This window comes from Schistocerca serialis, chromosome 1, assembly GCF_023864345.2.
Source record: "Schistocerca serialis cubense isolate TAMUIC-IGC-003099 chromosome 1, iqSchSeri2.2, whole genome shotgun sequence".
NCBI classification, from domain to species: Eukaryota; Metazoa; Arthropoda; class Insecta; order Orthoptera; family Acrididae; genus Schistocerca; species Schistocerca serialis.
Window position 1 is genome coordinate 324,915,875 of NC_064638.1, and position 21,528 is coordinate 324,937,402.

The 21,528-nt window shown below is 43.1% G+C and overlaps 2 protein-coding genes across 3 annotated transcripts in view; one reads left to right on the top strand and one right to left on the bottom strand.

Annotated features, from left to right (window-relative positions):
* Positions 1-18,076, bottom strand: part of LOC126469837 (CDC42 small effector protein homolog) — a 176,680-nt gene extending 158,604 nt beyond the window's left edge. The window contains exon 1 of one of the 2 annotated variants that reach the window (XM_050097135.1): positions 17,954-18,076. The gene's annotated coding sequence lies outside the window, so the exon portion shown is untranslated. The remainder of the gene's footprint in view (positions 1-17,953) is intronic. The other variant, XM_050097144.1, reaches the window with a different exon arrangement.
* Positions 1-21,528, top strand: part of LOC126470706 (T-cell leukemia homeobox protein 3-like) — a 125,167-nt gene that overhangs the window by 3,942 nt on the left and 99,697 nt on the right. Inside the window, exon 2 of the mRNA XM_050098744.1 lies at positions 7,398-7,461. Coding sequence (XP_049954701.1) covers positions 7,398-7,461 — 64 coding nt within the window. The remainder of the gene's footprint in view (positions 1-7,397; positions 7,462-21,528) is intronic.

Here is a 21,528-nt window from a genome sequence, read left to right on the forward strand (position 1 = left end):
CAGCACAGCAAGGCCGTTTTGGTTAGTGTTACAAGGCCAGATCAGTCAATCATCCAGACTGTTGCCCCTGCAACTACTGAAAAGGCTGCTGCCCCTCTTCAGGAACCACACGTTTGTCTGGCCTCTCAACAGATACTCCTCCGTTGTGATTGCACCTACGGTACGGCCATCTGTATCGTTGGGGCACGCAAGCCTCCCCACCAACGGCAAGGTCCATGGTTCATGGGGGGGGGGGGGGGGGGGGGGGGGAATATTACGATAACGATCGTAGTTCTTGCTACCACAGGCAGCTAGCGTTGCGAATTTGGAAACTTTCTGCAGCCCATCACCTGACCAATTTTTTTTTCGTTTACTAAATTGATTCGGGCGGATCTTTAATAATCTCTTTGCGGAACTACCGAAGCCAGTTACTTAAATATTTTCTTCTCGCAAGGAAGTTCTCTCTCTAGCATGCTCATAATTAACAAAAGTCTGCTGAAATGCACCTTTCCTCATTATCATTCGAATACTGATCGTATTGTTAGGTATGAAACTTAGCGAATGAATTATAGCCGAGTCCCTAACGTTAAGATATTTGTACCAGGAAGAAAATAGTGTCCCTTCAAGCATGATTTTGCCCATGTACAAGAATTAATAGATTTCAGCTGCTGCGTATCTATTTTCTATGCTGTTATATCCAAGCTAATGATTCGTCGTAAATAAAATCGCACATAATACCACATTGACACTGCAGATGAACAGTTGAGCTCTCGTCGCGGATTAAAATAGTGATCTATTGACCAAGTCGCAGCTTGCGAAACTAGTGCCTTGCCTGGATTAAGACAGAGTCAGAAGATCAAAAGTTTTGCCATCACTGTTGGTAATAAGACCTTTACTCTATACTTCCTAGATCATTGTTTTAATCTGCGACCATGTCGCAGCTAGTGAAATCGTGAATCTACTATAGCACAACTTTCAGGATTCCTTCCACAATAATTAGGTGTATTTTATTTAATTCACGAGTTCGAGATTTTAGATAAAGCATTTACAAGTTGAATGAAGCTTAAGAAGACAGAGTGAAATTATTTCACTATTGCTTAAATCAATTTTTACCGCATTTCATCTTTTAAAGAGGAGTAATTCAATTTTATTATATTTTAACTTGTTTGTGATGAATTGAAGCAGTCATATTGAAATATACAGTGACTTGATTTTTAAGAATTGGTGGGATTCAAAACAGTCTAATCGTAACGTTTTTTATTATCGTTTTCGACCAGTTGGACCATATGATGGTCTTCAAATACAAACTTAAGAAATTAGGAGCCCAGATACGCACCGTCAAATTATATGAAAACTTGATAATACAGTGACCTGTCAGTATTTTTTATGTCTTGGTGGCGCCTATTTTCGTTGCAAGTTTCTTGTATTTTTTGTTTACTAGTTTAAGGAGACAGATGCACCGTATGGTTTAACCAACCGAAACTTTTCAAAAACTTTGCAATGGATTTCCAAGCTCAAGTTTTTCTTTATATTTTTGAGTACATATAATGAATAAGACCATGAAAAGGTCATTAATTTTATGATCTTGTTATTTACCCTAACATCTTTGTTGCCACCATCTTTTTAGAAGAAAATGAAAATAAAATGTTTTTTTTTTTCAATTTAAATTCGAAGTGAGATTACCTCGTTTTCCTTGCATTACGAAAATGGCAATGAAGTCATACAGAGAAGGGAAATAAACCAGCAAACGAAGAAAGATCTGAAACAATGGAAGGAGGCCCTAAAAAAATACAACGATCAAAAGAAAACCGAAGTTCCAGGGTTCAATCATCATTCTGTCCTCGGTCTTTTTCGTTTACAAATTCTTTCATTAACTCTGGCAATCATTTTGTACGTGGAAAATACCAAATTCCACTTTTGCTTGGTTTTCACGTTAGTACGTCAGTTCAAAGACTGGACGAAAACAATGAAATGAGAGTAGCACTTCGAATAGGACCATATCTTGTGAGTATATGAAGATGGTATCTGTTCTTTCGCACATGTCTGAAAGAACAGATACCATCTCCATATAGTTAAGGCTAACCGGCCTTGACCACCTGTGTTGGATGCATACGCCTTGCCCGAACTCTTACGGGACTTAGATTGTCTGCCGCGAGTAATGGGCAGAGGCACAACGAATGTAGTGTGTGGACATTAGTTAGGAGTGTGAGTCTCTCAGTGAGCGTGCAAGGGATAAATCTGCCGACATCTTATGGTCTTAATTTAATTATCATTTCATATCTTGTGACGATGGGTTGGTCAGGGAGGGGCCTGAGGAGACGAAGTTATCAGCCCCTCATCACAGGGGTAGTCCATCCGGAGTTAGAGACTTCCGGCAGGAACGTGTTGTTGTGATGGAACTTACGAATTGTAAGGACTGAGCCAGTATACAGGTCGGAGCAGATGAGTATCTCTTAGCGCCCATCCGTGGCGAAAGAGACCCCATCCGAGTACGACCACCCCCAAGCCGACTAAGGACGAAGACTGTTCAGAGTAAAGAATGCCTTCTCGTTGAAAGATTCGGAACAGTGAACGTGAGCTGCCCTGTTACGCAACACTGTGTACAAACCGACCATCACGTTGATGACAGCTTTGCCCTTGGCACGGAACGCATGTGAGAACGATGTCTGACGATTTAAGCCGTACTTGTTAAAACGGTATTTCACACACGCTTTCAATGATTAATCACTTTCAACACTCATTGTCAGTTATTCGTAAATGAAGATCAGCTCTACGCTGGATAGTGACAGTCTTCCTATCCTCCTACTGCAGCTAATGTGGTCTGTGAGATGACCATGCAACGGCGTGTTTTACGGCTCTTGCCGTTTGGTCTTGCTGCACAAACATCCAACACGAGTATTAGAAAAAGGAGTCGTGCAGTTGTGAAAGTGCCCTTAGCGAGAGTATTGCAACGCCTTGAAGCGGTGAAAATCCGCTTTACTCGCTAAATTCGCGGCGCAACAGTGACCTTTCCCGAGCAGTACGACTTCAGATCTGCACAGCATCATCGGCTGCAGCAGCGGTGGTTCTCTTATTGGGGTCGCCGAGACTCTTCACTTCTACTTGCGCTCGATCTGGTCAATCAATGACGTTCTGGGTCTCGTAGACCGCACAACATATTCCACTACACGCCGGCTGTGCGGCCCAGTTGAGGATGTTGTTGTTGGTCTTAAGGTGTAACGTCTAATAGAGAAGTTACACTATAATTACTTTCCTGACGTATCCGTACTTCAGCCCTTGACACGAAGCCCACGATGATCACTTCGGAATATCGTGGGTGATTTTCTGAGCAAATGGCTTTTCCAAATGATATGGGTTCGCCAACGTAATTTGCCACTATCCAGATAACTAGCAAATAGCATATTACATTTTGTGCCGGAGAAATTCTCAAAAGCAACTGCATCGTATGAAGTCGCTAAACGAAAGTTGCGGAACACGCAGATCGTGGTGTAACATCCTACATGAGCATGCTTCCATGAGTCGTATACAACTATACTCCACAGGTCACTAAGGTCCGTGGGATTAAGTAATTTTCATCACACCATACAGTGATTCGCCTCAATCCGTTTACTTCAGACTGCACAACTCACATGTACTCCCGACTCTTAGAGTATATTCCCAGGATACAATGATTGTACGTTGTTTCGGACTGCAGATCCGTGTAGAAGGAAATAAGCTAGGGGAGGATTAAAAGCGAACTTCTGTTCAAAAACTAACAGTTTTGACGTTGAGGCACGAAAAAAACAGTGTTCCAATGTCTCATTGTAAATAATAAGTGCGTCAGAGCTAAAATGTCAACGTTAATACAAAAGGTGCCACTTAGCGCAGAATTACTAGGACCCATTACAACAGCGGCCCACAGTTGCAAACCCCAACTTTATTATATGTACAGATTCGGCACAGCACTTTGCAGTCCTAAACCTCAAAATTACCTGTTATCTAAGGACGTGGAAACAGATACACACAGTGATTTTCCCCCAGTTACTAACTCTAGCGATTGATCGGTGAGAGGATAAGGAAAGGTCTAATGAACTGATGCCTGGAAATGCGTGGTTCCCATGCTCGAGACCATTTATTCAACTATACATTGTTACAGAGACTGCCGTCTAATACGCGCTCCATTACGCAGCCACAGTTACAGTATGTGCTGAAAATTGTTTCCATGTGTCTCAACGCATTCGTGTACGCGCTGTAGCATGTTCTGTCTCACACATTGGCTTCGGCCAGGCTGTATCCGAACAATGTCAAAGGCAGTATGAATACGTTGCTCCAGTGTCTCCATATCTGGAATGGGAACTGCTTACACGATACTTTTGAGATGGCCCCATAACCAAAAATCGTACGGGTTGAGATCCGGTGAACGAGCTGGCCATGCAACTGGATCCTCTCGCCCTATCCATCGACCAGCGACGACAAGACAGAGATGCGTCCGGGGATTAACGACGAAGTGGGCTGGAGCACTATCAAGTGGCGTCCATATAGCACGTAGAATCCAACGGCACTTCTTCCACCAGGGGAGGCAAAGTTACCCGCAAGAAACGCCGATAGTTTCGGCCTGTTAGGCGACGTAGAAGGCTGGTCCCAAAATACAGTCGCCCATTAACCCGGCCCACACATTCCGGCTGCACCGATGCTGATGATTCGCTGTCACTATCATGGGGGTCCTGTATACTTTCCCACAGATGACTTACGAAAGTTGAAGATACCACTCCACTGCTGTCAACGCCCACTACCTGAATCTACTTGCTTGTAAGTAACTTTTATTATTCTATACCTCACAGACAAACATTAACGTTTTCTGCTGTAACTAGCACTGTTTTACTGTTTCCGTATTAGCTACTGCTAAGCTTTTAAGATTCCGTACGAAATGTATGATCTCTTGTAACCTGGGCGGGCGATATAACGAATGCAATGAATAAATAAAAATATGAAAAATGTCTGGTTGGATGTAAGATGGCCCCTAATTTGAAAGGTTACGTAAATCAAACAATCACAACATACGCAACACGATCTTAATGGGAGGGGGGGGGGGGGGGGAGGGCGGAAGATTCACACACTTTCTTACTTGCTGCTTCAGCAACGAGAAGGGGCGTTTGTGAAACGTCTTAACTACAAATCCTAAGCAATTTGTAACAGTATTCAGGAGTCAACCTGTGTAACATGATCCTTGCGGGAAACAACATTTGAGTATGAAGTCGGCCACACACGTAACTGGAAGCTTGGCAAGTACGCACGTGTTAAGTTACACAAACTTCTTTCAGTTCCATACAGTCCAAGCACGCTTGCGCAAGCATTAGTCTGTGCTTGGAGTACTTGGAGGTCTGATGACGATTTGCTCATTTTGGCCAGTTTTGCTGTTGAAAAGTGATGTGTCTTATAAAAACTGGTCAATGAAACCAAAAATTTACTCCCCCATTAAGTAACTCAATGAATAACATCCAGATGATCGATGTAATTACTTTTAGGTTCAATAGAGAAACGTATTTGAACCTCCCACTTTTAGTAACACGCCACTGACCAGAAAGCCAGTTAGTCTTTAAAGAGGCTATTACATAACATGAAAAACTGATAACAATACTGCTATTCCTCACTAGCTGCAGGGGCTATGAAACCTCTAGTACACATACACTCTCATCTGAAATACAGAAGTGTTTGTTTATCTAGATGCTCATCTTTTCCTCCCCAGATTAATAAATGTCGTTTCTTTCCTCCTGCAGTTGATTATGGGAGACTATCCTTTTAATAACGACATTCCCATATATTGCATGGTAAACGCCTTTGCTAACTTTAGTATAACGTAGCCTCACTGTGATGCGCTTTTGATTTAATATACACGAATGAAAGGTAGCTTTCGCTTATTCCCTGGAACTCTTCGACCAGTCTGCAAATGATCTTCACATCGCTCCACATACGTGGTGCCGCTACGAATTTTGTCAAATTATCGATGCGCACGTTGAAGCATGCGTACATGCTGGTATGCTTACACAGCTTTACATAATTGAAAAACCGATCGAACCTCAAGCAGCTGTAACAGCCAGAATGCTTGCGCGAAATTACATCTATACATGCTACGCAAGCAACTGAAGTGCACCGCAGAGGGTACTTGGCATCGTATCACATGTAAAGGCGACTACAAAACTGCATCCTTGTCAAGCACATGCGCAGGCATGCGTGCTCATGCATGCTTGAGCAAGCATTACTCAGTGATTTGATTTAATTTTGAACTTCTAGTGTTAAATTACATTCAAATGTGCTCTATAGGTCTACTTTCAACTGACGACGCGAAAGCACACTGCCAAAGGAACATTGCTACGAACTTCGAAAAGTACTTCTACACGTCAGGAAAATGTTCTCCCATATAACAATTTCACGCGTAATCACTTAAAGAAATTGTCTTCTATGGGGTTTGTACGCGGGACCTTTGCAACAACGACCTAACGCTCTATCAACTCACCCACTAGAGACCTACAAAACAATCACCCACAGATATGGTTTTCCCGCGCTCTGAAGTTCTGGTGTTACTTCTAATTATAGTTTATGAATATTCCACTGGACGACAGTACACAGCACGGACTAAATCGGTGTTTTTGTTGATACTCTATCGATATACAGCGTTTAGTACCGATCTGAGGGCCTGACATCTGGAAGTCTGGGTGTGAGCTGCACTTTTTCTGTAAACTGATGCATGTACAAGTATGCTTGAACTGTGTCATGGCGCGAGGAGTTTGTGCAAGCCATCTTGCACAAGCGTTCGCCTAATATTGGAACTAAGTAAGTAATTTGTGTCCATCTTCAAGTCTTCGCCACCTCAGCAATTCCGCAAATCAAACCTGTGTCCATTCGTCACGTTGTTTCCTATGTATGTTCAAAATCCCCTAGTATTCTTGTAAGGTATGGGCAATATTCTAGGACGGGACGCATGAGTTATTTGTAAGCAGTCTCCTCCGTAGAGTGAGTGTATTTTCCCAGTATCCTAAATGAACAGAAATCCGCCACCTACATTACCTACGATTGGGCCTATGTCAATTTCATATCCAAAAGAACTGTTACACCCATGAAATTTTGAGCTGATTGATTCCAGTCATGAAATCCCCGACACTGTAGGCGTATGATACTAGGCTGTTTCGTTTTGTTAAGCGCACAATATTATATTCGGGTACAGTTAAAGTAAGCGCCACCCTCTGCGTCAGTTCGGTACCTTATCAAAATCTGACAACATCTGTGCGGCTTCTCTCAGTCAGTTACTATTAATATCGTCTCCTAGGTAGTTAACATACAAGAACAAGGGCCCCAACATATTTTCCTTGGGCAGGGTCGTTGCTAGATGTTTTGCACCCGAGGCCAGAATTGTAAAATGACGCCCTCTCTTACTACCATAGGTGGTCACCACCACCACCACCACCACCACCACCACCACCACCACCACCACCACCATACAACAATGTAAATTTCCTATTACACTTTTAATCATTAAAATAAGGTGACCGCAGGTCCTCACTTTTTCGGGACAGTCCTCAGTCTTCATGCTTTGTCCCAACTTTCTTTAAAACTGATTGAGGACAAAAAATGTCCTCAGTTTATTATTCTTTGTCCTCAATTTTTGAAGTTTTCCAAAATAACTGAAACAGGGAAAATGTGCTGAATATTTTAAACTATAACTGAATATACCAGTGCAGCTAAATTTAGCATCAATTTTATTTCATTGCGTGAAAAGGAACTAAAAGGTATGAAACTATTTTATGATGTGAATGAAATTTTCCTTCAATTTAGAAATTTAGTTCTATTTTAACTGAACTACTTTTAGAATGAAGAATAATTCTCATCTTTTTCAGCAACCCCTTTCATCAAAATATATAAAGACTTACTACGTAACTGTTTTGTAGGATTTTGAAAACAATTAGGTGTTGTAATTTTTCCTCTTGTATTTTTCCTCCTTATTTGCTCAATTTTTTGGCTGTATTATTTGAAATTAATTTTTCCGCCCTTTCCAACCACTAAAATTTTGCCGCTCTCGGCGGCCGCCTACTCTTGTATAATGGTAGAAACGGACCTGCCCTGGCGTACACTTGAGTCGATGACTTTTCATCCAGGGTATGTTGCCTCCTCTCTGCCAACAAATCCACAATCCTGTCAAATTTTTTTTTTATACACAGTATAATGTCTTATTAATGAACGATGTGGCAACATATACAGAGCTTCTAGGAAATCAAGAAATACTGCACGCACTACGTAACCGCGATCCATGACTTAAGATGGCCGTTATCCTACTGACGTTGAAGTACGCTTGATGATGTGCATTATCACGCTTGCTTGTCAAGCTTGCAGTTACGTGTGCGATCAGCTTGACACTTCACTTAAAACCTGCGATTGGGGGGTGGGGGGGGGGGCAGTGCGGCCGCGCCAGCCAGCCAGCCAGCCAGCAGCGACGCCAAAGCATGTGGCGAGCAGCGGACAGCTAGGCGTGGCGTGGCTCACCAGGTCTGCCTGCCGTCCCCCACCGCTACGGTGTTTGATGATTCACGGCACAGCAGGCAGGCAGGCAGGCAAGCAAGCAAGCAGGCGGGTGAGCGGCCTGGCGAAAGTGGTTGTGCTCCGCCGTCTCCCATACGACTGCTGCAAGCGAGAAACTGCTCTGCTCTCTCTCAGGTCGTTCGTTACCTGTCCACTTAAACTCGCCAGCACACAGGCTTACATAGCTACCTATATGACGAAAATAGTAGACTGTGTTCTCGTACATGGTTTATTACGTTAAAAAATTTTAGATTCGTGTTGTGACTGACGGGTTACCTTTAGTAAAATGTAAATACGCAACGTAGCAAGGATTTCCTTAGTTACAACTAACAACGGCCCTGGAGGACCGCACAAATAGAAATAGGAATAGAAGTAGGCAACCAGCCGCGGAATGTACACTACGTAAAATCATGGGAAAAAGTCCAGAATGAGATTTTTCACTCTGCAGCGGAGTGTGCGCTGTTATGAGACTCCCCGCAGATTAAAACCGTGCCGGACAGAGACTCGGACTCGGGACCTTTCGCGGGCAAGTGCTCTACCGTCTTTTTATCTCATTTTTTTCTATATAGTTCGTTGACTTTGTTCGGGGTGGACGTCCGATGACACCCGTCCAGGTTCTTTGTTGATCCGTTCACTCAGTTTTTTTTTATTAAAGAGGGGAGCTAACCCTCTGACCGAGCACGCTGAGCTACCGTGTCGGCAACTTTACTTTGTTCGATATTGCTCGTTGCGTTCGGTCTGGGCGGACGTCACAAGACATCCGTTCAAGTTGATTGTTGATTCTTTGACTCAGTTTTTTTTATTACAGAGAGCATGCAGCCCTCTGACGGAACACGTTGAGCTACCGTGCCGGCGATCGTCTGAGCTACCCAAGCACAACTCACGCCACGTCCTCACAGCTTTACTTCTGCCAGTAGAGCACTTGCCCGTCTCGGTCCGGCACACAGTTTTAATCTGCCAGGAAGTTTCATGGGAAAAAGTATTCATACATCGTGCTTTGAACGTGTTCCATGTTCCAGATCCAGCTCAGCATCTGGTTACCTCCACACCAAAAGCTTGCAATCATTTATGTTTATGTTAAATTTGTTTTCATCTGTGAACCTTGACCCAGAAATTTATATTTTTGCTTATACGCTGTCGAGCAAATTCAAGTTTCAATTTTTCTTGTTCTCGCTGATGGATGGTTTCCTTCTAGGTACCCTTGCTCCATAGCCTATACTATTCAACATATAGCGAGCGAACCGTTGTGTGATTTCCGCTGGCCGGGGTGGCCTAGCGGTTCTAGGCGCTACAGTCCGGAACCGCGCGACCTCTGCGGTCGCAGGTTCGAATCCTGCCTCTGGCATGGATGTGTGTGATGTCCTTAGGTTAGTTAGGTTTAAGTAGTTCTAAGTTCTCGGGTACTGATGATCTCAGGAGTTAAGTCCCATAGTGCTCAGCCATATTTTGTGATTTCCTTCACGAACTGATGATTAACATGTGTAAACAATGCAGAAGCTGTCAATTTATAATCTTTTTGGCCATCCTTATTACCATATTTAGTTTTCTTTGCGTCAGCTTCTCCGGTACACCACTTCTTTCTTTTTGTGAATCTCGATATTACGGACTGCACAGTTGCTTGTTTCTTCCAGTATCAGCGATTTCAGAAAATTGTTTTCCCTTTTCATATTGGGAGACAACAATTTGCCTTTCCTCTATAGTTGTTTCCTTCTCTTTGGAGCCTGTTTTGCTGTAGAACGGCATTCACAACTTATCAGATCCAACATACACGATGTGCAGCTTGCTACCTAAGGCAAGCATTTCGTTAGTCATTTGTATGTTTACATTTCTGGTACAGCGTGAACACTTTTCCCCTCACTGTGTGAAGGCAACTGGTACAGAATTTTCATTTCCTTTTTTCAGAAGGTTAATTTAGTTAATCCTTTTATAAATGCAGATTAGGAAGGAAACCCCATACTGTTAGTTTACTAAATAACATCTCTGGTTGCGATCTTTAGTTCTAATGAAGTTATTCTACATGAACAATGGTGTATGAATACTTTTTCCTTGACTATATTCCAAGGTCATAACACTTGTAGGCTGCGATGAGGACTTCGCCCATCTCTTCACATTTTGTGTCTCTTTCCTTAATAGCTTTCAGATTTTTTCCAATTTCTTCGTAGTTTTTATACTTTTTTTACGGTTCGCAGCAGTAAGCTACCCAAGCCAATGGTACAACTGTTATTCTCCATATAATATGGTACTTTTAAAAACAATGTACCGATATAAGAACAGATTAAATGAGGGAGTTCGAAATGACTACTTTTACAAAGTTGTCGAGGCATGCTTTGTTGATGTATTGCCTGTTTTCTGCCTCAATCTTCCGCCGATGTTTAACAACTTTCCTGACAATTTTAGTACTTAATCTACGGTAGTCTTGTTAACAGAAGGTACGGTCAGTCACAGTATATAGAAGGCAAATTAATAATGAACAGACTCAACTTCGCTGTAACGCAATGCCATCTCTGATTAAATACTAAAGTACCGTAAATGTTTCTCTGCTTCTGAGGCAACTACACATAGCATGAGCCGTTACAGGCTATTTCTCTTCTATTTTTGTGACCTGCACCAATTTAATGCGCCGAAGCAATGCAGCGTTACGCTACGTTTCTAACGGTAAAATCGTTAGTCTATACCAGTAGTAGTGCCGTTATTTGTGTGTTTCGCGGAGAATTGTTGGCAGCACACACTGAGGTATAGTGGAAATACAAAAACGAGCATAAACATTTGCTCTTAAGTGATCCAACAGGCAGATTGCATTTTTCGCAGCAAAATGTTGAAGAAACTGTGCCAAATCCTACTAGGAATGCAAAGTACTTTAAAGAGTTGTCGAACGTACTTTAAAGAGTCTTGATCCTAGAAATTTGAAAGATATTTGCCATAAAGAAATAATTTTGTGGCTCATGTACAGGCGAAATGTATGAACTTTTCATTAACTTGAGCCGAGCTATTTCTCTTAACAAATTTGTCTGTTTCAGAAACACTATGCAGCTGAACTACAATCTTTGTTAAAAAAAAAAGAATGTGGAAGCTGTAGTGGTGACAGTGGCGACATTTTAGGAGAATCTCATGCCCGAAGTACTGTACGGACAGTCCAACTTGACATTCCGCGCGAGGGATGCTGAAAGCGGTTGCAATAGGCAGAATCCATTCCGCCAGCCCCATCGACCCCTGCGTGGTGTGCTACGTTTGATTGTGCGTATAACAACTTTAGCTTTAAGGAATAGCTAATTTGGTAACGGAGACGTGTGTGGGGGGGTAAGGTAGTACTACTACTAAATGGTGCGAAAAACATTCTCCCTAATTTAAAGTTCAAATAAAAAACAGATGGATCAAAATAAAGACTATTAACATGAATTGTATCTATCGGGTGGTGAGTATTGTTTACATTTGATGGAGAGTTAAAAAAGAGGAAGGCCACACAGTGCTCAAACTCAAGAATACATTAATACTTGTAGGCGTCAGTTACAGAAGTCTCCAAAGATAAGTGCCCGGAAACACGCTAGAGCTCTTCAGTTATCCGATCGGAGTGTGCATCGAATTTTGCAACGCGACTTGCTCTTTCATCCGTACAAGATAGCGTTCAACAATTGTTTGAACGTGATGATGACAATCGTGAGAGCTCATGTGCGAACATACTTAAAAATGTGCCTGACGGTGCTCTGGTCCTTTGCACTGATTCACAATTTCATTTATGATGCAACAATCCTCCAAATTTCCGATGCTGGAGTGGACAGAACCCTCGTAAACTTCATGATACACCACTAGAGTGACCGTGTTACCGTATCGTGTACGGTTAGAGGAGTTCGGATAACTGGTCCTTACTTCATTGAAGAGGATGTGTGTGTGCTACTGTGAAAAGTAAGCACTCAATGATACACTGACATGACCAACACTTTTTGCACCAAGATTCAACGCGCAGGACGGAGTCGCCTCTCACATCTCAGTTTCTACATCTGCATCACATCACGGTGTGAGTACTTCTAGTACCACTAACTGACAAGTGGTACACACACACTTCCCTATAGAGCGCGTGGAAAGAATTGTTGTCGGTAAGCCTATATTATATATTGGCTCTTAAGTTCTCGAATTTTCTCGTCGTGGTCATTTCGCGAGATGTATGTTCGACTCTCCCTGAAAGGTGCTCTGTCGAAGTTTCGATGGTAAAACTCTGATGTACAGCGTCTCTAGTGTAACGACTGCCAATGCAGTTGGTTGACCATCTGCGTAACGCTCTCGCGCCGACTTTACGACCCCGTGACAAAACGCACCGCTCTTCGTTCGATCTTCTCTACCTCTTCTATCGGTACTACCTGGTAAGAATCCCACATCGGTTAACAATACACAAGAATCGCTCGAACAAGCACTTTATAAGCCACTTCCTTCGTGGAAAATACATTCCCTGTAAATTCTTCCTATGAATCTCAGTCTGGCCTCTGCTTTTCCCATTATTTGTTTTATGTAGTCATTCCACTTAAAGTCGTTCTGGATAGTTACTCCTTGATATTTTACGGTAGGTACCGTTCCCAGCAGTTTCTCATCAATAGCGTAGTTTTACAGTAGTGGCTATCTTTTCCTATGTACTCACAATATTTTCGCTCAGGGCCAACTGATAATAGCCTGTACCATTCAACAATCCTCCGTAGGTCATTCTGAAAATCGGTAGCCTTCTGGCGTTGCTACTTTGCTATAGAAAACTACATCATCTGCGAACAGTCTATGAGCAATTGACGATTTCCATTAGAACATTTATATACATTGCAAGTAATATCGGTCCTATCATACTTGCTTCCGTACGCCGGAAATTACTGTTACATCTATCGAGTTTTTTTCATTTAAGAGCCACGAGCTGTTTCTCTCAAGCGCTGGGACTGATCTTTCCCGACGCCTAATTTCTTCATGTGGCGACATCCCTTGGCCAACACCATCACCGGACCTTACAACCAGCGTTTTTTTCCCCTGTGGGGTCATCTGAGGTGTCCAAACAGCAGCCGAGGACTTAGCCAGCCATAAAGAAATGCAATACACGAGAAGATTTGACTTATTGCTCAAGAAATGCTCGTTAGAGTAGTGCAGAGCTTCCAAAGTCTGCTTTCAACAACGCACTTTTAGTGGCGGTCACCACTTGAGTGACATTAAAAAATGAAAAATTCCCACTGTACAGTTAACCATTAATACAGTTTCTTTACTTTGAACCAGTTTTTATTTGAACTTTGCTGTATTACAGCGGCACTTCAGTCACGACGAAGAAGAACCTTATCGACCAGCATGTGTGGCAAAACCTAAACCATGTCTGTGACGTGGACAGTGTACAGCAGTCGGCCAAAAATGGTTCATATGGCTCTGAGCACTATGGGACTTAACATCTGAGGTCATCAGTCACCTATAACTTAGAACTACTGAAACCTAACTAACCTAAGGACATCGCACACATCCATGCCCGAGGCAGGATTCGAACCTGCGACCGTAGCGGTCGCGCGGTTCCAGACTGAAGCGCCTAGAACCTGACTGATACACTGCCTAGAACCAGACTGAAGCGCCCGGCGTAGTCGGCCACGACGGTAAGCAAACAATGACTCAGACTGCCCGTGGAAATGGAGCAGTGCGGGGGAATAAACCCCCCGCCTGTCTCGAAGGACTGCCATCCTACGTCCGCGTTCTGTGCACCCACGGAAGCAGAACTGACAAAGCTCAGAGTGATAGCTGATTCTTTTTCTTGTGATGAGTCGCATCCGAATCACTTTATGCATCACGATTAGTCTCTTCACTCATTTCAAAATAAGGAAAAAACAACGCAAAACAAACTGGAATACACAAAACATTTGGTAGTGGCCACAGTGCAATTGTTTACTGCGGCTGGCAGTGGTAGTTTAGGCCCAATCTCCACCGGTATCTTACGCGACCATAGTTCAAAATACCCCCACCTAAAACCGCCACGATATAGTGTCCGCATAATAAGAACAGGCACACAGAAACACGTGTTCACAAACACAGCTGTTCCTGTGTATCAGGAGGCATGACACTGAACTGCACCTGGAAACCTAATTCGAAACACCTACCGAGCGAGGTGGTGCAGCGGTTAGCACACTGGACTCATTCGGGAGGAATACGGTTCAATCCCGCGTCCCGCCATCCTGATTTAGGTTTTCCGTGATTTCCCTAGATCACGTCAGGCAAATGCCGGGATGGTTCCTTTGAAAGGGCACGGCTGATTTCTTTCCCCATCCTTTCCTAATCCGAGCTTGTGCTCCGTCTCTAACGACCCCGTTGTCGACGGGACGTTAAAACACTAATCTACTACACGAAACATCTGAGTGTCGAGAACTGGTTAACTGATCACGTTTCTACATTGCAGTAATTCAGTGGTTGTCAACGAAGAATTACAATAAAGTGCCGTGACAGCCATTTTCCTTTACTCTCAGTTCTCTTTTTAGCGTTCAGCTTAACAGTCTGTGCGCTGGAACGTGAGCTTTCTGCGCTCACTATTTGCAAACGCGCATTCTCCCGCCGCAGTAGAGGAAATGGCTGTGCGCCTGCAAGGTGGCTGGATGGCTGCGCTCGAGCCGGCTGTATGATCCCCCTGGAGGCCAGGTGTTGCCTCCGACCCCGGCAGCAGCCTGCCAGACCTGGGAACTGGGTCCCATTGTCAGACCCTACCCGGTTGCGCGCAGCTCCGCCACTATAAAATAACGCGTTGCCAACCGCGAACACTGCCCGCGGGAACCTGCCCGCAGCAACCACAGAGTCTGAAACTTCGCAACAGACGGCTGGAAAAGAAGCTCCATTTTCCAACGTCGTACTAATTGTACCGGTAATCTGTACCCAGCATTTCTCAAGAGCAAAAGAAAAGACAAGTGTTGCAGCAGATGGACAGTGTTCGTTGTTCAACTAAATAACGAATCGAGAAGTAAATAAGGCAAATCGGCGACTGACGCAGCGATAACTTAACAATAGACGTAAAAAGTCTGACGTGCGAGGGCAAACAGTTAGGTTGACAAGTTTACATTATCGTTTGGAACGATTTATTGAAAAGACTGACGCATCTCACAGACCCACGCCGATAAAGTGACGCAATCCTATTACGGTCGTCTACTTATCTTTAACTTCGTTCGACGCAACAGACCACAATATAGAAAGTTAAAACTTAAATCAGGCAAATGAGAAATCTTGCGTCGCCTGACAACATATTGCCTGATGTTTAACACTGTTGCTCCCCGCTTCTTTCTAGTTTCGATGAAGCAACTGGTAACTGGTTTCGACAAATGGGGAAATTAAATCTAATCTTTGTAAAGAAACGATCCCAGAATTCGGCAAAAATTATAATACGAAACAGTGGAAAAACCATTACGGAAATCGCTCGATTACAGTAACACGAGGGATCAGCTAAGAACTCAGTGCAAACTACAATAGCAAGAAAGAGATGAAATGGAGTGAAACCATCGCAGCCACTGTGTCTATGCTGCCACAACCTAGCGGCCTGGAGGGGACCAGGTCACGCCAACTTTATTATATGTAGACCTATGTCAAGGACTGTCATGGCGTCGCCGTCACCACCTTTCCATGTAGCAGGAAGTTTGAATCCAACGGAAACCATTTTTATTCCGTCAGGAATTGTCGATCCTTCAAGGGCTTTTTAAAGGATCGAAAGCATGATAACCGCATGGGGAGAGACCATGGGTATAGGGCGGGTGCTCGGGTGTCACTTGAGTTGGCGCAACTTCTGCTATATGGGAACCTGCGTTATGAAGCAGCAGCGCCTCTTGTTTTGGACCATTCAAAAACGGTGGTTTTCGACAGACATGCTGCCCCCACACATTCTTGATCTACGACGGACGTATACTGGTGTTTGTCCTTCAGCAGCCAAGGAAAGAACAACGCTAGTTGATCCTGTTTGGACGCACCATGTAATAACGTCTTCTCGGTCAACGTTTACGCTCTTACCACACTAATCCCTTGCCGGCCTGTCAGTGCTTATATACATGCATCAGGCCGCGCTACGTTGCATATACACTGCAGCAACGCCATCAAACTTTCACTTCGTAATGTGGAATGATTCTACTGCTTGAAACTGTACGGACAGGGTGTCCGATTTGCTAGTTTCCTCTTTCACCAACACTGTCACTACATCCGAGAACTGCCAGCACGTTAGGCGTGCGTGGACTTTTCACACATTATGCTGTCAAATACGACCTTTTTTTTTAAGATAGTGCTACGCCCTAGCTTTTATAGAAAGAAAGCTATGACCCCTGTACACCGGCAAATATTATACAAGAGATCTGACAAACTTGTATTACAATGGCTTAAGGCCTTAGGGAAACGAATTTCGAACACATGTACAGCAAACAACTGCTGACGGTAATTCATCGAGTGTCTGTTGCTAAAATCTTTTGTAGCTGTCCAACTACGCGCAGCAACGGGAACACGCAATCTGCCACACCAATCTCGTTACCTTAGTGATTAGTGGAACCAGAGCAACCAAGACATGTCCCCAGCTGGACGAAGACGGCGCTCTGTCTATAATGGGTACTAGGCAATTTTATTTTTCGCCTATAATTCTAAAGTACGAATCTGAGTCGTGCTCAGAGGATCTTTGGCTTCTTCATCGAGGGCAATCTTCAATTAGAAACGAGATTTTTTTTCGTTGTTGCTTCGCTTCTCCACCCCCGTATCTCGCTATGACGGTCATGAACCATTTACCGGCCCGTGACCAGCGTCACTAAACTGTACCTAATGATTGTTAAGTTCAACGGCAAAATTGGTTGAGAGGCCCACGGGAATTGTAGCCGAAAGACGTTAATATAATAGCAATGCTTGCGGTGTCCACACTAAATAGCTCGTATGCTGTGGCAAAATTTCGTGTTACTATTTCAGCCACATCGGAATATAGTCATATTAGAAAAACATTTACATAAATTTGTTACCGTGTTAGCTTGAGATCTGAATAAACTGAATCTAATTTAGTTTATAAGACTACTTAAAACTCGCTTCGTTTCGATTCACTTTCACACCTACGAAACGAAGTCTGAAGCTAGGGCGTCGATGTGTAAGTACACTACACATTAAGAATTTATAATGGATTTCATACAGTTTGAGCGACATTCCGTGCAGCTGTCATATATATATTAGCATTTGAAACATATATATGGGCAGATAACGCACCGTACGTTTGCGACAATAACATTGCCACCGTTTCTAGCACTTCTACACAAGACACTGCGCCTTCAAGGCGGAGCCGTTGACACGCTCTACAGTAGATTCAAACTTCCTGCTCACGCAAGGTAATCACTTTAAGAAACAAATCTTCGTATTATTTACACAAACATAAATATTTCACTGGAAACGAACAAGTATGTTCACTCTACAGCGCAATCGTCTGAATACTGACCAGCAGATCCGGTTCCTGACCATCTTCCTGTACACTCCTGATTGAGACGGTAGCTTCCGAAACTCGCTCCACACAGAACCTCCCGCCACGACGGCACTGCCACAACTGAAAGCGCAGAGCAGGCCCCTGGCTGCTGGCAGCTAAGGCCGCCACGGCCATCGCGCATGCGCAGTGCGCGCGCAACAATAGCGTGCTGCGTCTTGTGCCGGCTCATACTTGATACTGTTGAGGCAAAACTGGCGTGCATCACAAGGAGATTGATTGACAGGCGTTATCTGTGACTGTCTAGAAGATGTGGTGTAACGTACATCACTTCGAATATTTCATTTATTTTTAATCAAAGACAAAAGACTTAGAATAAATGCAGGGAATGAATACTTTCATATTCCAAATTTCTTTATCCATTATCCAGTATATTGTGAAGTGCACAACGAGGTCAATCGTTTTTCAATAATTTCAGTATTCAATACACTGTTTATGACTTCGAAAAAATTTTAAATGCTTTCTGTACGTACATAGTATCCGTATGGATAGGATGTTTAGGTTGAACGCAATGGACCGTGTCTTGAAAGGAGGATATAAGATGAACATCAACAATAGCAAAACGAGGATAATGGAATGTAGTCGAGTTAACTCGGGTGATGCTGAGGGAATTAGATTAGGAAATGAGACACTTAAAGTAGTAAAGGAGTTTTGCTATTTGGGGAGCAAAATAACTGATGACAATCGAAGTAGAGAGGATATAAAATACAGACTGGCAATGGCAAGGAAAGCGTTTCTGAAGAAGAGAAATTTGTTAACATCGAGTATGGATTTAAGTGTCAGGAAGTCGTTTCTGAAAGTATTTGTATGGAGCGTGAAGTGAAACATGGACGATAAATAGTATTGACAAGAAGAGAAAGGAAGCTTTCGAATTGTGGTGCTACAGAAGAATGCTGAAGGTTAGATGGGTAGATCACATAACTAATGAGGAGGTACTGAATAGAATTGGGGAGGAGTTTGTGGCACAACTTGACTAGAAGAAGGGATCGGTTGGTAGGACATGTTCTGAGGCATCAAGGGATCACCAATTTAGTATTGGAGGGCAGCGTGGAGGGTAAAAATCTAAGAGGGAGACCAAGAGATGAATACACTAAGTAGATTCAGAAGTATGTAGGCTGCAGTAGGTACTGGGAGATGAAGCAGCTTGCACAGGATAGAGTAGCATAGAGAGCAGCATCAAACCAGTCACAGGACTGAAGGCCACAACAACAACAGGATGTTTAGATTATGACTATAACTATTTCATGATCGTGTGCTTATTTTCGTCCAGTTTCACATTGTCGACTAAGCCTGTATTTCTTACCTAATGTAATATAATAACACATCGAGCCTCGGATGCGTCGTTGGCAGCTCTGTACACTCATTTCTTATTTATTGCGCGGAACCTCTGATTACAAAATCAGCCTTTAGTTACTTCCACAAATTATACTGGAGTACTAAATTTATGTCTTGTTCTTTTTGGTGAAGGATGCTAGATCTTCGTCACCTGCTTTATACGACACTTATCGTCATACCGGCACAGGCTGTGAATGAAACTGTTTACTAACTGCACCACATATTGATGGCGTTTAAATACATAACACAAGTGGAGTCCGTGACTGAACTCACAGCACGCTATAAACAATTTACAGCTTGGAGGAGGTTAGTCCTATGAATGTCACTAGGGTTCTCTGAGCAACTGAAGTTTAATACCTTCATTTCAAACAGATGTACACGTATTTGTAAGTTCAATGTTCCTCATGACAGTGTCACTGTCTACAACAATAAGATACGAGATATTTCTCTCTTCCAACAAGCCTCAACAAAGGGAAGACTCCCACTGCCAACGTGACATTGTTGAAGTGTACTGTTAATTTGACAAAAATCGAGAGAACGTCTTACTATTAACACACTGGTTTCTTTCTTTGTTTTGTACATGAAAGGCCTGTGTAATCGTCATCATATGTTTGCATAACACACAAGACAGCTTACTGAGCTTTTTCTGAAGGGATGAGGCGCGGCTTCAACCATGTCGCCAGCTCAAGCGACATGCAGAGAGGGCGACGATCTTTCATTTACGAAATGGGCACTATTCTTGTTGTGAAACTCACGCAGTTCGCCTCGGAGACATTTTCCAGTGCTTCTGTTAGACACACATCGTTTCAACGTCGAGTACGTTAGGAATCGATAAATCAAAATAAATAAAGAAATGGTGCAAATGGCTCTGAGCACTATGGGACTCAACTGCTGAGGTCAGTAGTCCCCTAGAACTTAGAACTAGTTAAACCTAACTAACCTAAGGACATCACAAACATCCATGCCCGAGGCAGGATTCGAACCTGCGACCGTAGCTGTCTTGCGGTTCCAGACTGCAGCGCCTTTAACCGCACGGCCACTTCGACCGGCTAATAAAGAAATAAATCCAAACCGTTCCAAGTGCGTTGTTAGATATCCTTCTTTTAATCGGAGTCTTTCTTGCACACCAAAAACGTCGAATATCGGAACGATGAGAGAAGATAGTAATTTTTTAATGCTCTCCCAGATGTAATGTTGAGAGACACCGATGTATTGATGCAGTGGATTGAATGTTTTGCAGATGACACAGGGTAAGCGAAGAAGTCGATCCCAGCTGTAAGTACAATGACAACGACATCCGGAGCAGAAACGTGTATACGAAAACTGTTTAGATTAACCTTTTCTTTCCTTCCATACTTGAGGAAAGGAACGTAGACTGTCAGACGGGGCAACTCCTGGATTTCAAGACACCGCAAGTAAACAAACGTAAATTTCTTGTAGCGCAATACAAATTTAATCAATTGAATTGGACGGGTGAGTGTATATATATATATATATAGAGAGAGAGAGAGAGAGAGAGAGAGAGAGAGAGAAATATATTGCATTACGCTGTGGTCAACCACTTTGATTCTTGTCGGGATTTAGTATCCCGTATACAGCAGCTACATTAAGAATAGGGCACTTGCTGAATATCAGCAACAGAAAAGAAATCGTGAATGTAATTCTCATGTGGTAACTCTGAAAAACAGTGATGAGACTCTTGATTGTGATACACTCATTTAAGTTGATTTTTCCCAAGTGTAAGTCACTACGACGAGATAACGACAAGGAAACGGAATTGGAGAAAGGTAAAGCAGTCACGAGAACAGTATTAAAAAGGGGGACATGGCAAACATTGCTTTTTCGTCTCTCAGCATTTAAGGCGAAAATCCCTTGAGATATTTCGCCAATGCTCCGAAAATGGTTCTTAACATTCTGGGCAATGAACCTCAACGGAACGGACCTTCGGAGCATGTAATATTTGGTTGTAGGACTGTGGTAACAAACGCACTGGCGAAAGTCCGTAATTTCAGATGCAGCTTTGTATTTTCAGTCGTTACTCGTTTTGTTTCATCGCTTTGCTCGTGAACGCGGCAGGCAACGCAGTGAAAGAAGTGTGGGTAGAAAACAAAAGAAAAAAAGATGCTATCCCTAAAGACCAGGAGACTCCCCATTGAGGATGCGCCTCCCCTAATATGCATATGAATACGTCGACACAG